We start from the raw sequence: 14,590 nt of genomic DNA, 5'->3' as shown, positions 1-14,590 counted from the left end.
AATAAACACCAACATTTATTTTATTAAATAATAATAGGGATAGTTTAAGTATCCGGGTAAAATATTAATTGAACGAGTCGAAGAACTTCAACAAAATGGCCGCTTCCATGATAAAAGAAGACTCGTCGGAACTCTCGATGAGAAATCGGAAGTGTAACGATGCAACAGAGGGAAAGCCTACAAATATCACATACTCGAAAGATTTACTGAACGTCGGAAGCTCGAATTTCGGTAAGTTTTCGACAACATAAGCGATTTTTTGTTTTGGTAATGAAACAACCCACGTGGTGCTCATGCCGTGGGCATGGGAGTCTAATTTTACTAGTATTTTGTCTGTTGTCACGATTCATTTGCTACCTCTCCATGGTCTTCTGCAATTGATAACTGATAACTTTAGTGATTTAAATTGTATGTTGCCCTGTAAGTGAATAATCACACCAAGTCTTCTACTATAACAACATATGCATTTGAAAAATGATACATCAGACTAGTAACGTAAGGGGTAACCCATATTTAAAGCGAGCGACAGCTCCATCACTCCATCATGGATTCTGTAGCTTTTCCTAGCGGATGATCGACAAGGAGTTGGAAAATCGCTACAGTCATGCAGTAATTCTGTGCAGATTACATGTAACATGATTAACATTCGCAAGAGACTTGTAACACTGTTAATGTTCTGTAGTTACCTGTAAAAGGCAGGCGCACACGAGAGGAATCGCCTGAGCAAAATTTCACTCGTGGCAATTTGCTCGTGTCGATTCCTCTCGTTTGTGGGCAACTTTAAGTGAGATTTTAGTCATTCATAGCCATGAGCCAAATATCTGAGCATGTTTGATAATTTTGATTACGCTTGGCAAATTCCTCACCGTCCGTGTGCTGGACGTGAGCAATCGACCCACAACTTTATCTTTGGAAGACATGCATGGTAGAGATGGCATACAGTACACAACATCTGTGCCTAGTCTGAACACCGGCAGTATTTTCATGATTTTAGAAGACACACATGTCGATCTTTGGCCTAAACACCCGTGGCTATTGCTTCAGCATTAATAGTCAACAAGACACTGGTTATTGTGTCATATGATATAACTATCTCATTTGGTATAGTTTTGTGACTTTTCCAAAGATCGACATATTTGTCTTCTAAAATCATGAAAATACCTTCGTTATTGATATATAAGTTACTCACCTGTATTTTACGCTGAACGCAGACATAGTGTACTGAAATTCATCACCACACATGCGCTTCTCTATGAGAAAGTCAATAGCTGATAGCTCACATCTAGTTCACACACAGTGACACAGTGAGGAACTTGCCACGAGTGATATTTGGCTCACGGCTATGGATGACCAAAATCTCACAATAGGTTGCTTGCGCACAAGAGGAATCGATGTGAGGAAATTGCGACAAGTGAAATTTTGCTCAGCCGATTCTTCTCAAGCGTGCCAGGTTTTAGACACCTGTTGGAACTGATCACCTGTGATCTATTGACTCTTTTTAATGGGCTTCCACTTTTGCATAAAATAAAGTTGTTTGGAACTAGATTTTCATTTGGTAAAAAGAGAAATCTCAGAAATTACAATAGAATTTGATGCCAGGAAGAACGCTGTCATGGTTAAAACAATTAATTACTGTCTTTTCAATGTGTGTGAGTATTGGGTGTGAAGTTTTCAAAACATAATGTAAATAACCTATTATAAAATTATTATAAGATGTGTTTCTATTGAATTTAATTCGATGTGGTTATCCATTATCAGTTTTGTTGTATAGTCTGTTCATTTCTCACATTTCTCTATTGAGAATCAGTCATGAATATATTTGTCAAACTAACCAGGCATTTATACACAATACATGTTGATACATGCATCTCTGTGAAACTAAGGCCAAATAAAAAAAAGTTGTTTGGTTCCGGTTACCCGACCCCACCTAGTTTTTCATGCTGATGCTAAACTTTTTTTTTACGTATTCAAGAAAATCAATAATAAAATCTCGAAAATTGTGAAGTCTCGCAAGAAATAGTGGGTGCAGAAACTGACATCAACTTAAAAAGACAATATAAAACTGTTCTTCCAATCTGTAATGGCTGTACATCTGATAGGAAGAAATAAACAACACAGACACCATTTGGAAAGCATTGGAAAACCTGAACTAGACACTCATACTGTGATACATGAAAAATAATATATGATAAAAATAAAAAAATAAAAATCTACCTACCCCACCTATTTTAATATTGAATGTAATCGGAACCACACAATTTTTTTTTATGCCTATGATAAAAGATAAAACTTTATAGTTAATTTTATAATTCAGAACTTCAACAAGCAGCACACTTGCTGATGATATTGTCAGTAAATGTATTCTTTGGTTCCTTGACAGAATCTAAACTTCTCCTGAAGCAGAAAAAAACATACAAAGCATCCCCATCATCAGGTAAGTCAATCAGTAGAGCGCCCTCACCGGCCAGAGTATTTTTTCCTCCCACTTGACAATTACATTATTGACATAGCTAAATTAGATTTGTATTATGAGTACAGATCTAGAAAGTTGAAAGTTACATGCTTTCCGCAAAGTTCCCCTCAGATATGAAAGTTAATTCTATCATCCCAGTCAATAATACTGAGGTAAACCTTTATCAAGGCAATCTCCTTAGATTAACAAAGTGACCAACTCATATGAAATGATCACTATACTTGTATGTGTAAATACTAAATTTTCACAGTGAAAATACATTCAAAGTGAAAATTTAGTACTGATTTTGGAAGGTAAGGTCAAGCTAACTATGAGTCAAGAGTATTTTCAAGTGATTTTACTTCAGCGAAAAAAAGTAAATAAAATGAAATCCCTTGAAAATACTTTTGACTCCTAGTTAACTAAGCACACCTTCCAAAATCAGTGAAAATTAGGTACAGGAAAATCAGGCAATTTCTCTTCTCAGCAAAAGTTAAATCCCCTTCCAAATATCGTATTTTAACAATGTGTGTGTATGTACCTGGTGTGTTGGTAATGGTAATGTAAATTTCCTGCATTGTTCTCATGGTGTTTATGATTTGTTGCTCATAGAGATAGACCTACAGTGATATAACCCTTGTACTGTTGGCTTCCTGAGAACCATAGAAACCATGATGCATCTGGACATAAAGCTGTCATTAGTGATCACAGTTCAATTCTTCACACAACCTCTGTACTGTCTTACCAGGTCTCAGAGCTTGAAATTAACTTTAATCCTAGCTGGCTACTACTTTCTGAAATTGATAGCCCACGGTTGATGAGGCCAATAGTACCATTTTCTTGAGCCGAAAATGAAGGAATCCTATTGGAAATATGTGTATTGTTAAAATACTTTCATGTTCGTAAAGTTTTTGCCTTCTAAATCATCACACAATCGGTGGTAACCTGATTGGACTACCAGATGCAAATTATGGTAGTCCTGTGACAAGAATTGATAGTGTATGAACATGGGACTACTACCATTAATTTCAAGCCCTGGGTCTGCTTTTACACATCTATATGCAACTGGGTGGACACAATAGTGATACAGATCTATCTTGTGCAAAAGAGTTTGGCAAATCAGAAATAAATGACAGCTAAGTAAGGTCAAAGCTAGACTGTAAGATATGGTGTGTTGTTCCGCCCTCACTGGCCTCCTCTCTCCCAGAGAGGTTGATGTGTGAGGGGGCCCCATCACAGCATATCTCACAGACTAGGTTAAACCAGACAATACTGCTCTGATTACTTCACATCACTTTGTACAAATGCACTCACCTGGTTTATTTTTTTGTTAGTTTTACAGTCGGTGAAAGACTTCCTACCAATGATGGCATCGGCTAACAGGAATCTACAAGACCAATTAGAACATAGTGCTAGGGAAGAATTTGATATTGAAAATGTAGAGAACCATACTGGACCACTTATAGAAATGGTTTGTTTGTTTGTTTGTTCCACCTCTCCTCAGCAATACTGTAGTTTTTTTTACATGGCGTGAAATGTCTGTTACGGTGACTTACATATTAGTTTGTATAATTATTATTATAGTATACAGTATTAAGATTAGATTTGGGAGAGGAAAGCTGTTGACTGACAGAGCTATAGAACAATTTGGTCCTGAACACAGAAATAGTCCTAACCGTTCCTTATGGTTTCATTAAGAAAATGATGCTAAATGTGAGATCCTGGGATTCAGACATTGGGTTTTAAGCTTATCACAACTATAATTATGTTATCAGCACAATGAATTAATATAACATAAAATATACATGAAACTGGAAATGTACAGAAACATTTTGTTTTTATATGCCACAGGCATTGCATAGGCAAAGATTTATTAAATTCCAAAATATGATACATAACTTTAATACACGGATTATTTAGGCTGTGCTTGCTATACCAGTTTGAAGACGTAAAATGTCAAATCCATTTTTTTAAAACAATTACCCAGTAAAGAAAAGGTAATTCTAGTCTAGAGGGGACAGCTGGCCGACAGTTTAACATCACAGTTTATACATCTACTTTGAGTGGGAATTGGATGAGATATGTTAGACAGCTCCCTCTGGTGTCAGTTATGTAAAAAACCAACAAATCTTAAAATTGAGGAGACAGTTTTCAATTTCCTGAAAGGTTTAAAGTTTTAGCATATTTTTAAACATTTTCATGTCAGTTCAGAAAAGTTAACATTATTTTGTTGTCCCTTTCTCCCACAATTCCATAGGATCTGGCAATATTCCAGGAAAACAGTGACTCTGATGACAGTGATTCAGATTTTGATTTGGACTCGGAAGAGGAAAAGAAAAATATAAATGGACTCAGCTGTTCTAGTGATGATAGTGACAATGATGAAAGTGACATTAATTTTGGTGAAATTACAGAGAAAAGTTTTAAAATATCAAAACCTCACAGCAAAAGACCAGACATTGAGGAAATGAATACGGAATCATGTGAACAGAGTGACGTCACTAGTAATAGGTAGTGACTGCTGGCACCTCAGAAAATTTATTTAGACCACCCCTACTTCTTCTAGGAAATAGACTAATCCTATTACTAATTACAAGGGTTGTACCGAGTGTTAATGTAAAAAGAGGGTACAGAAAAATCTGTCCGTACTTTCCACCACAATATATCAGTTTGGTTAAAAAAAATACATACTTATATTTGAAGTAGTTGAAAAGTACAAAAACCCAAGTTTTTAGAGCCCTCACAGATACGCAAATAGCATGCACATTCAAGGAGGCAAAAATGGCATAAATCTGGGGGGGGGGGGGGGGGGGATGACAGAAAATGAAAAAGGAACTGCTATAATTGAAGCACACTTTTACAGCAGGAAATCTACCATTAAGTGTACAATGATAGAGATTGTATACCATGACTTTTCCCCATCATCATCAATCATTGATGTGTGGTTCAACATCAAAATCATTGTTGAAAAGAGATTGGGTGATGAAGTTGAACATATCTGGATGAAATTGGCTGTCTACATAGTTGCAGTTCAAACAAAATCAGCAATAAGAATTAGCTGAACTGACATAATTTGGAAGATAAAAGTAAATATTTTAATTGTTGTTGTTGTAATTACAGGCAAAACATTGTTCCTGTAGTTGAGAATCATACACAAAGCTTTTTTTTGTAAACAGAATAATCTGAGTAGCCTTTCATATAAACTTTGAATGATCTCAAGGTACACAAAGTTTTGGTCAGTTTATTGTCTCTGAAGTACTGTTTATTGAAGTTCTTTCTACCGTAACACTGACTGACTTTGTTTCTCTTTGCTGCCATTGGTATTTTTTCTTTAAAGTCCAAGAGTTCAAGATTGTACATGCAAACCCTTACATCAACTGCAAGATACATTATTTTTGTCATTCCACCCTCTTTGGCCTATTCCTTATGTCAGAGGGGTAAGCTGGTGTGTGATCATTATTGGACTGGTGAAATACAGATTTTTTTGCTAAATAGATTAAAATGAACAGAAATTATTTTGAAATCTTTAGTGTTTTATTGAAAATCCAACTTGAGAATATAACTCAGAAATACAACTGTTTTAAGTTGCGACTACAGAAGGCTCGAGTAAAGTATTCCTGATAATGCTATTTCTTGTGGCATATAAACATGGTGTGTACAGTTCTTAAGTTCTTTCTTCTGTTAACTAATCACAATACCTATTTGTAATCTAAGACCAGTTTTCATGACTAGTAGTGCTCACAAATCATGACAGTTTTTTTTATTACATACATTTGTATTTAAAGAAATATATACCATATATGATATTTACATGCTGCAATGCTGATATGGAATTGAAAGTAAACCTACAATAGTAAACTTTGGTATTGTGTGCTGATAGTCTTAGTATCACCCCCCCCCCCCCACACACACACACACACTATAATTCATGGTACTGTGTTCTGGAAGTCGTAGTATCATCTCCCCACCCACTTAACCACAGTACTGTGTGCTGATAGTCTTAGTATCACCCCCCCCCCCCACACACACACACACACACACTATAATTCATGGTACTGTGTTCTGGAAGTCGTAGTATCACCCCCACTATAACTCATGGTACTGTGTACTATTAGCCTTAGCATCAACCTTCCCCCAACTGCAAATCATAATGCTGTGTGCTGGTAGTCGTAGTAGAGGAGAAAGCACCCATAGAAATATTTTCTACCTGTTGTCTACTGCTGTATAAAATTTGACATTTTATAGATCTTGTTAGAAGGTGGCAGCACCGTGATGAGTTATTACACAGTGTGCAATCTTCTCACAAGTTTTGCATATGCTCTTCATAAGAATTACTTCAATCTACATTTAAAAAATATTCATAATCTCCCTTTTAGACTGAAGAGCCAACCGCCACTCATCCTTCCATAATTTGCATAGCCTCAAGAAGTTAAGGCTAACATGAAAGGTTGGTTTCTAGCTAACAGGTCACCTGTGTATTAGCATACAGGGGTGTAAATAAGACCTGGTAACTAGTAAACACAACCATCTATTATTTTCATGTTTCAACATTCTATAATCTACCTTCAGAAATAGTTAATTGGTTTGTATAGTGAATTTCAGCATTCTGTATTCATGGTGCTGCTGTGTAAATAGAAATTGTCAGTACATAAGCTGATAAATCTATTGGCTCACTCCAGACTCGCCCCAAGGCCCTACCTTCAACTCGATGTAATACTTTTACCGAGGATGACGCCCCAAAAATCCATTTTATCAACTTTCTCCCCTATTCTAACACCCCTAATTCTAATGATACAGTCCACATCACTTTGTCTGCCATTTAAAAATGAGCCGTGTGCACATCACATACATTGGGCCTAGTGTTCTCTATTCTTGAGTCTCAAGCAGGGTACATTTACATTTACAATATTTGTTGATATTGGCAAGTTGCTTCACAGTCTTTACTTATACGGAAAGCTTCCACTATATATACTAGTACTACCCAATATGCTGTATGGATGTTCTACTGGTTCGCTAGTAGTCGTAACCATAGATCTAAGGATATTATGTATAAGTAACATAATTGCAACAGAAATAATAGAAGAAAGCTTTCAGTGTTATATAGAAATAATTATTATCTTGTCTCATAACAAAATGTACATGTATATGTTGGTCCCTGGTGTATTTTTAAGAACCTGGTTAATAAACTGTAATATTGATGGTGCAGGGTATGAGTTCATCTCTGTATATACAAAGTTATTTACTTCAAAGCTTATTTGTACATGAATAAGTTGGCAATGCTAATATCGTTCTTGAATACATTCAATGTCCTCGGCAGTTAATTAGAGGTCATGCCCCAATATTTGTCTTTGTTCAGCCAAGGAAAATACGAGTGACCTAAGGGGTCTTTGTCATTACAAGTCGATAGACGAGTAGTGACAACCCTTAGGTCACTACTTTCTTACTTAATAAGCTTGTCTGTGGTCACGAGTATTTTCCGGATGAATGAATAAAACTATTGGAGAATAACATACTAGTAATTATACCAGCACCAGTAATATCAAAGAAAAATCGTGTAAAATAATTGTAATTTTGAACGTTTGACTCATATTTCGAACATAGCAGAACCAGTGACGTAAACACGCGCTGTCATGACAGACGGCGTTGTCGTGTGACGTAGAACGACCAGAGTGTTATTTCATATTGTTGAATCTTGCTCATTCATGGTATAATCATGATTAAAAGACAATGTTTTCTATTGGCTACCATCCTTTGTCTCATATTCCAAATTATATGATGGCGAATCACCACCCCTGTCACAAGTCAGCTGGGCTACTCCAGGTCGTAGTATTGAAATGGTAAAGGTGGGGTTTTCGAAACCATTGTAACATCTCATTAAATTGTGACCCTCTTTTACGTCATCGGGATTTGAGTGTTGTCCGTGTCGTATGTACAGGTGTGTTGGCAGTTCACGTTGTTTCTCGTTGGCGATAGTTTCTCGTGGTCCAATAACGCCGATGGGAAGTTCACCTGTTTCTTCTTCATTATGCTGTAGTGTACACAAGTAGGACCACGTCTCATCCGTGTCGTTAACCACTTTTACAAAGTTGTTTCCCATTGGTACGTTGGTCAGTTTACTCCTGTAATAAAACATATGGTCATATATTATCTACACCATTCTAACAAATGTACCAAAATACATCACTATCATATGCATACATATTACCATAAGTATGTATATGTGTTGTGAAATTTCAACACCACAGGAGGTTTTTATATTTGTATATCTCTAAATAAATCAAAGTATCAATATTGTAAAAGACGAATTTTCTCACTACACACTGGCTTTATGATGAAATATTAACTTGTTGACTTTGTTTTGTCCGAATTATATTATTTTGAACTTGACAGTGCAAGTTTCAGGTACTGCAGGTTTGACAATCTACGTCAGTATAATTTTAAACTACAGGGCTATGTAGCACACTCCATATCACATTGCTGTGGAACTGTCAAGGCTTTCCCAGTCAGTCCACAGGCTATCCCAGAGTCACCCAGGCTTGGCAAACATAGCACCTGCGGGCTCCGTGTGAGTAATCGTCCCCAACTTTTCGAGTCATTACTCCAGGAATCCCCCCAAATTCGCACTCGTCTTGTGAGTGAGACACGGCTGAGTGATACAGCCTACCCATCGAGTCTGTAGAACACTCACCCTGGGTTTGGGTCGGTCACAGAAAAATCCCCTATTTTAAACTACTTTACCTGACCCGACCTAACCCGACCCGACCCGACCCAACATCCGACCAGCGTTTTGTTACCGACCTATTTGAGGTTAGAACTGCCAAAGCAAACAATGTGAGAGTTAGTTTTATTATAATATAGATCAATTTGTTCATGCCTATGTTACATTACGTTATGCATGTTATGTTAAATTCGGATTTCTAGCCATATTTAGAAGCGAAACTTGCTGGAAATACATGTCGTTGTTGAAAATTATAATATAGAAGCTACTGTAACGTTAGAAATTGAAAAGACAACCAAACTTGGCCTTTTACCTATATACAAGTTCTACAATGATCGAAATATGATACATTTGACGCCAACACACTTTGACAAAAAATAAACATCAAACATGCGCAAATAAATTTGATGCCACCAGAACTGGGCGAAGATGTCATGATTTTCTTGTTTTTTTCCCCTTCGTGATGTCACATTTGTTCTAGATAAATGTCGATTTAATTGCTCAGCTAGCCTCAGCTGAGAGGCTTTTACATCAAGTGATTTGATCATACTACCACAGACAATGGGTTACTTGTCTGTGGTACTACGCATCACGTTACATACCTAATATATACGCATCGCAATGGTGACTAAAATCATTCATAGTAAAGAGCGTGACTGAGGATGAAAGGAGGTCATGACACTGGTCGTTGGAAAGGAATTTATAGGCGGACACAACACGCTATCTATTCAATACTCAATTACAATATTGTATCCGTGTCACCAATCAAACACACCTCGTCCTTTCACCGATAATGACAACAGCGAAATGTACTTTACGGGTGTGTAGAGAGCATACGTATGGTGACGTAAACCCTTTTTCATAAAACAAAAATTTGACTTATTAAAATGGGTTGAATTTCTCTCTTTTTAGTTCATTTTAATTTTACCGATAACGTTTCCTGCTCCTAAGCAGTCACACTATGGTTTTCAATTTCATCCACTTTTCACGAGATGACAATGTTTGAAAGACAAAAAGTTAGATAATTTCTGCGTAATTTTGACTCGCAGGACAGGTCTACACAGACTCAACTCTACATTGTATGATTTAGTTAGTTTATATCCGATACAAAAGCCGAAAATTATCACACGTTTCACTTTCGTGGCGACTTCCTCCTTGATATTACATACATTGATGTAATGTGTGTACTCTCAGACCCGGGCTCTTCTTCAGTGTGGCACCATAGACCCTCCACCAACATGGACCCTCCTTGGTGGAGGGTCTATGGTGGCACCAAGTGATAGCTAATACGCTACATCGATCGTGTAATAATTTCTGGTGTAAATTTGGTTAGTCTGGAAGGGGTGTTAGACGGCTAATACCAGCTCAGACCATTATAATAGCGACTTCTCTATAGTGGTCTGAGATACCAGTAATCGTTCCGCGGTCATGATGTCAGGCCTTCCGCTCCATTGTCTCTCAGACTTTCTACAATAGTGGTCTCAGATTGTCTGTAGGTCTTTTGTACATTACTGTGATTGTGACCCATACCGGTAATTACTACTAACAACTGATAACTAATTGGCGGTTGACATTATAATCTTCACTATTGTCTCGATCTGAACATTATTCCTGTCGTCATTCATAAAATGTCAGAGATTTGACTAGCAAGAGGTTTTAGTCACCCTCGCGGATTTGAGTAAGACTTATTGAGGAGACATTTTGACGAACAGCAACGGAAAGACAAGGAAATTTAAGAGATTATATACGAAGATCAGCTTTAACGTAACCCTCGTGATTTCACGCGAGAAAAACAAAAGTTATTTTGGTCCTACAGGTGTAGTGTCTAAATTACGATGTACATACAGTAGGTTATGACTGCTGTCAGTGCCGTCGGTACAACAATCGTGGTGGTACCCTCTCTTGTCACCCATGACGCTAAAAATACGACATTTTATATATAACTTTGCAGATTTTCATTGCATAATCATGATAGTGCAACTATACATGTGATGAGGAAATAACATGAACTCGAATGAAAGCATCATGATTCAGAAGAAATTTAATACCGAGTGTATTCATGCACTATACATATATACATATATAATGTGAAAAACAACATCATGAATATATATATATATATATATATATATATATATATATATATATATATATATATATATATATATATATATATATATATATATATATATATATATATATATATATATATAACTCGGTGAGTATCAATCTGCTAAGACAGTGCTCTATACCGCAGTGGCAGAGCGTAATAGTTTTGGGAGTACTGGAACTCTTTCTTGGGTGTAACTCGGAGTTTCACGCATATTGCGATCATCAGACACTTATCCGGGTTAGTTTATATCCGATATATTGCAGGAGTAAACTGCAATATAACGTAATTTAGAGTGTCTGATGATCGCAATATGCGTGAAACTCCGAGTTACACCCAAGAAAGAGTTCCAGTACTACCAAAACTATATATATATATATATATATATATATATATATATATATATATATATATATATATATATATATATGTCATACTTGGAGTATAGTTGTTGTTGTTGTTGTTGTTGTTGTTGTTGTTGTTGTTGTTGTTGTTGTTGAGGAAGTGGACGACGAGAAGGAGACTATATGCACACGCTGTTAGTATGTATTATTTGTGTTGTATGTTAATCCCAACAGGTATGCATTCTGTTGTACTGTTGTAAAGGCACTGCTGCAGAACTTTTACGTACATAATGTATGGTTCTAATATAAATAGTGACGGTAGCACAGTGAAGTATATAGTAGTAAGTTACATGCGAGAGAACGTCCCAGTGTTTGCATTTATACATAAACGTTCACTTACCGTACTAGTTTTATAGTATAAGCTATTTTTTACCTGAATGACACTTACCTTTATCTCCAAATACTGAATTCTAATCAGTTCGTTCCCAAACTGCGAGTTTTTCCTGGTGTCAGTCCGCCCCGACCGTTCTTACCCGAAGTGCATTAGTAAGCCTCTTCCTGGTGATTACGCGACTTGCCTGCAGCCAATGAAATTGAATGTAATTTAAATTTACTATACCAGAGAATGCCACGCCATTTATAGCCCACCTACTTTCTAGGAATCAACACTTCAGATTAAAACGCACAAACAATGCCAGCAGTACAGACGTTTTAAGTACACAGGAGGATTTCCTTATCCGGGTTACAAAGAACTGCACACTTATGAGAGTGGGCGGAATACTATCACAAAGTACGCTAGCAATCACGGTACGACTTTCGTTTCTATTATGATTAAGGCTTACACGACAGTCCAATCTAATAATAGCCCACTTTCTCTTGTCAAAAAAAACCTCTCTGATTCGAAAAATTATATAGGGATATATTTCTTAGGGAGCATTCGTTTTTTCCGGGGAGGGGGGGGGGGGGGTCGGTGGAATTCGGGGGGGGGGGGTTGACTTTTACAAAGCAGTTTTTAGGGGGGGGTCAAATTTTATATCCAATGGTTTGGGGGGGGGGGTCAATTTTTACAACAGATTTGTATGGAATCATAGCAAAAAACAACAGAATTGACAAAAAAATGTACAAAACAGAATACAAACATGTCTTTATTCTGTCTGATCAGGTGATAACAAGTAAAAAAAGAAAACACAGCATCACAAAAATAAAACTTTCAGACTGTGGCAATATAATGACATACCTCACTTTTAAAACTCTTTAAAAACTCTTTAAAAACAACAGAACTCATTCAAATTAATTTTTGAGTCTGAGAGTGAACCATGAGAGGGATAAAGAGGAGGAGGAGAGCGATGAAGAGGATGAGATGGACGAAGACAGTGAATCAGAAGATGGACATGTAGTGATACATGAATTGGGTGAATCAGAGGAAAGTGACTCGGAAAGTGACTCTGAAAGTGATAGCAGTGACATTGAAAATGAACTCTTTCACACAACAAGATCAGGCAGACAGTGTACTACTTGGAAGTCACGGAACTACATGGACTAGGTTTCATGGTCCATTATGTGATATGTCGAACAAACACTCATATAAGTCAAGTGTTTCATAAATCTATTATAAATCAAGTGAAAAATTTTTATAGGGGGGGGGGGTCACATTTTACAATTGATGGATTTAGGGGGGGTTAAATTTTAGAAAAGTAATTTTTAGGGGGGTTGCTTTTTACATTTAATTCATACCTCAAATTCCACCGACCCCCCCCCCCCCTCCCCGTAAAAAACGAATGCTCCCTTAACACAAATTCTGTGGATCAGCAATTCTCCAAATACATGATAATATAAACACGCATCGTGACCGTAATGACATAGCATAACTTCCCCCAATACTACAGGTTACATGGAGGTCAACTTGCGTTAGTTTTTTCTTTCAGTTGAACTCTCGGCAGTATATCTTAGATTGGCGTGGGCGATTCGTGTCCTAGTTAATCCGGCCTCGCAACTAGGGTTACACTGTTGCTGTAAATCACGAAGGAAGGGAAATTTTAATTTTCTTAATCAATTGGTAAAGTACTTGATACACAGAAGTGACAATTTTCAGTTTGTCATATTTCTGAAATAAATATTACACAGGCTGTACATATACCAATGTCAAGTTCATCACACCAGTTGTATAGACGTAGTTTGTATATAAATTTGCTATAAAAAGAGGACAATTCAAGAACTTTGTACTTTTTATACTATCTAACTGACGTCAAAGTTTTTCATTCTTTAAATACGCCATCAATGCGATATATATTGGAGGTCACTCGTCTCGCCCTGAAACCCTTCTATCGTTACGGTCACGCTTGATGTTTTAAATACATTTAACATATGCAAATCGTATATTATTATTATTATTATTATTATTATTATTATTATTATTATTATTATTATTCCAACACTCTGAGTCAAATCACGTCTATTAACGTTGTACTACTAGTATTATGATTTAACCCTCGTTTCACACAAGTTTCCCCTCAATGGAGCGACACTAGATTGCACCTTGCAAAGTTCTTTACCATTTTGTCGCGTATATATTATTGTAGCATGTCATCAGCCTGCAGTGGTTACCAGTTCGTTTCAGGATAGATTACATATGTTTACTGTTAACATATAAAGCTCTTCATGGCGCAAATCAGGAGTACATTTGTGATCTTCTCCAGTCATACACACCGAGTCGCACTGTACGTTCTACCCCAGACCACTAACGAGGTTCTACAAACAAGACTCTGTTTACCACAATACATTACTGACAAGTCACCTATGGAAGTCGTTCATTGTCGTATGTCGCCGCCAAACTATGGAATTCTTTGCCACTTGACATTCGCCAAGCCTCCAGCCTGGATTGTTTCAAAACAAAAGGGAAGACTCATTTGTTCGCCAAAACCCGGGCTACGGTGTGTCTTAGCTGAAGTGCTACTGAACAGAACCTT

General features: G+C 36.8%; 1 protein-coding gene across 1 annotated transcript; it reads left to right on the top strand.

The window, feature by feature from the left end:
• The first annotated feature begins 104 nt into the window (after nucleotides 1–104).
• Nucleotides 105–5,233, top strand: LOC144453530 (uncharacterized). The gene is made up of 4 exons (XM_078144847.1): nucleotides 105–231; nucleotides 2,381–2,434; nucleotides 3,787–3,923; nucleotides 4,710–5,233. Exons 1-4 carry the CDS (start codon nucleotides 108–110, stop codon nucleotides 4,965–4,967), a joined length of 573 nt encoding a protein of 190 aa, XP_078000973.1. The 5' UTR covers nucleotides 105–107; the 3' UTR covers nucleotides 4,968–5,233.
• Nucleotides 5,234–14,590: the final 9,357 nt, after the last annotated feature.

The sequence above is a fragment of the Glandiceps talaboti genome, chromosome 1 (genome assembly GCF_964340395.1).
Source record: "Glandiceps talaboti chromosome 1, keGlaTala1.1, whole genome shotgun sequence".
Taxonomy (NCBI): domain Eukaryota; kingdom Metazoa; phylum Hemichordata; class Enteropneusta; family Spengelidae; genus Glandiceps; species Glandiceps talaboti.
Note: the sequence above shows the minus strand (reverse complement) of the source record. Positions and strands in the feature narration are given on the sequence as shown.

Coding starts and splice junctions, on each gene's coding strand:
- LOC144453530 (XM_078144847.1), top strand. CDS start 108: ATGATAAAAGAAGACTCGTCGGAACTCTCGATGAGAAATCGGAAGTGT. Junction 232..2,380: donor CGTCGGAAGCTCGAATTTCG/GTAAGTTTTCGA, acceptor GTTCCTTGACAG/AATCTAAACTTCTCCTGAAG. Junction 2,435..3,786: donor CAAAGCATCCCCATCATCAG/GTAAGTCAATCA, acceptor TTTTTTTGTTAG/TTTTACAGTCGGTGAAAGAC.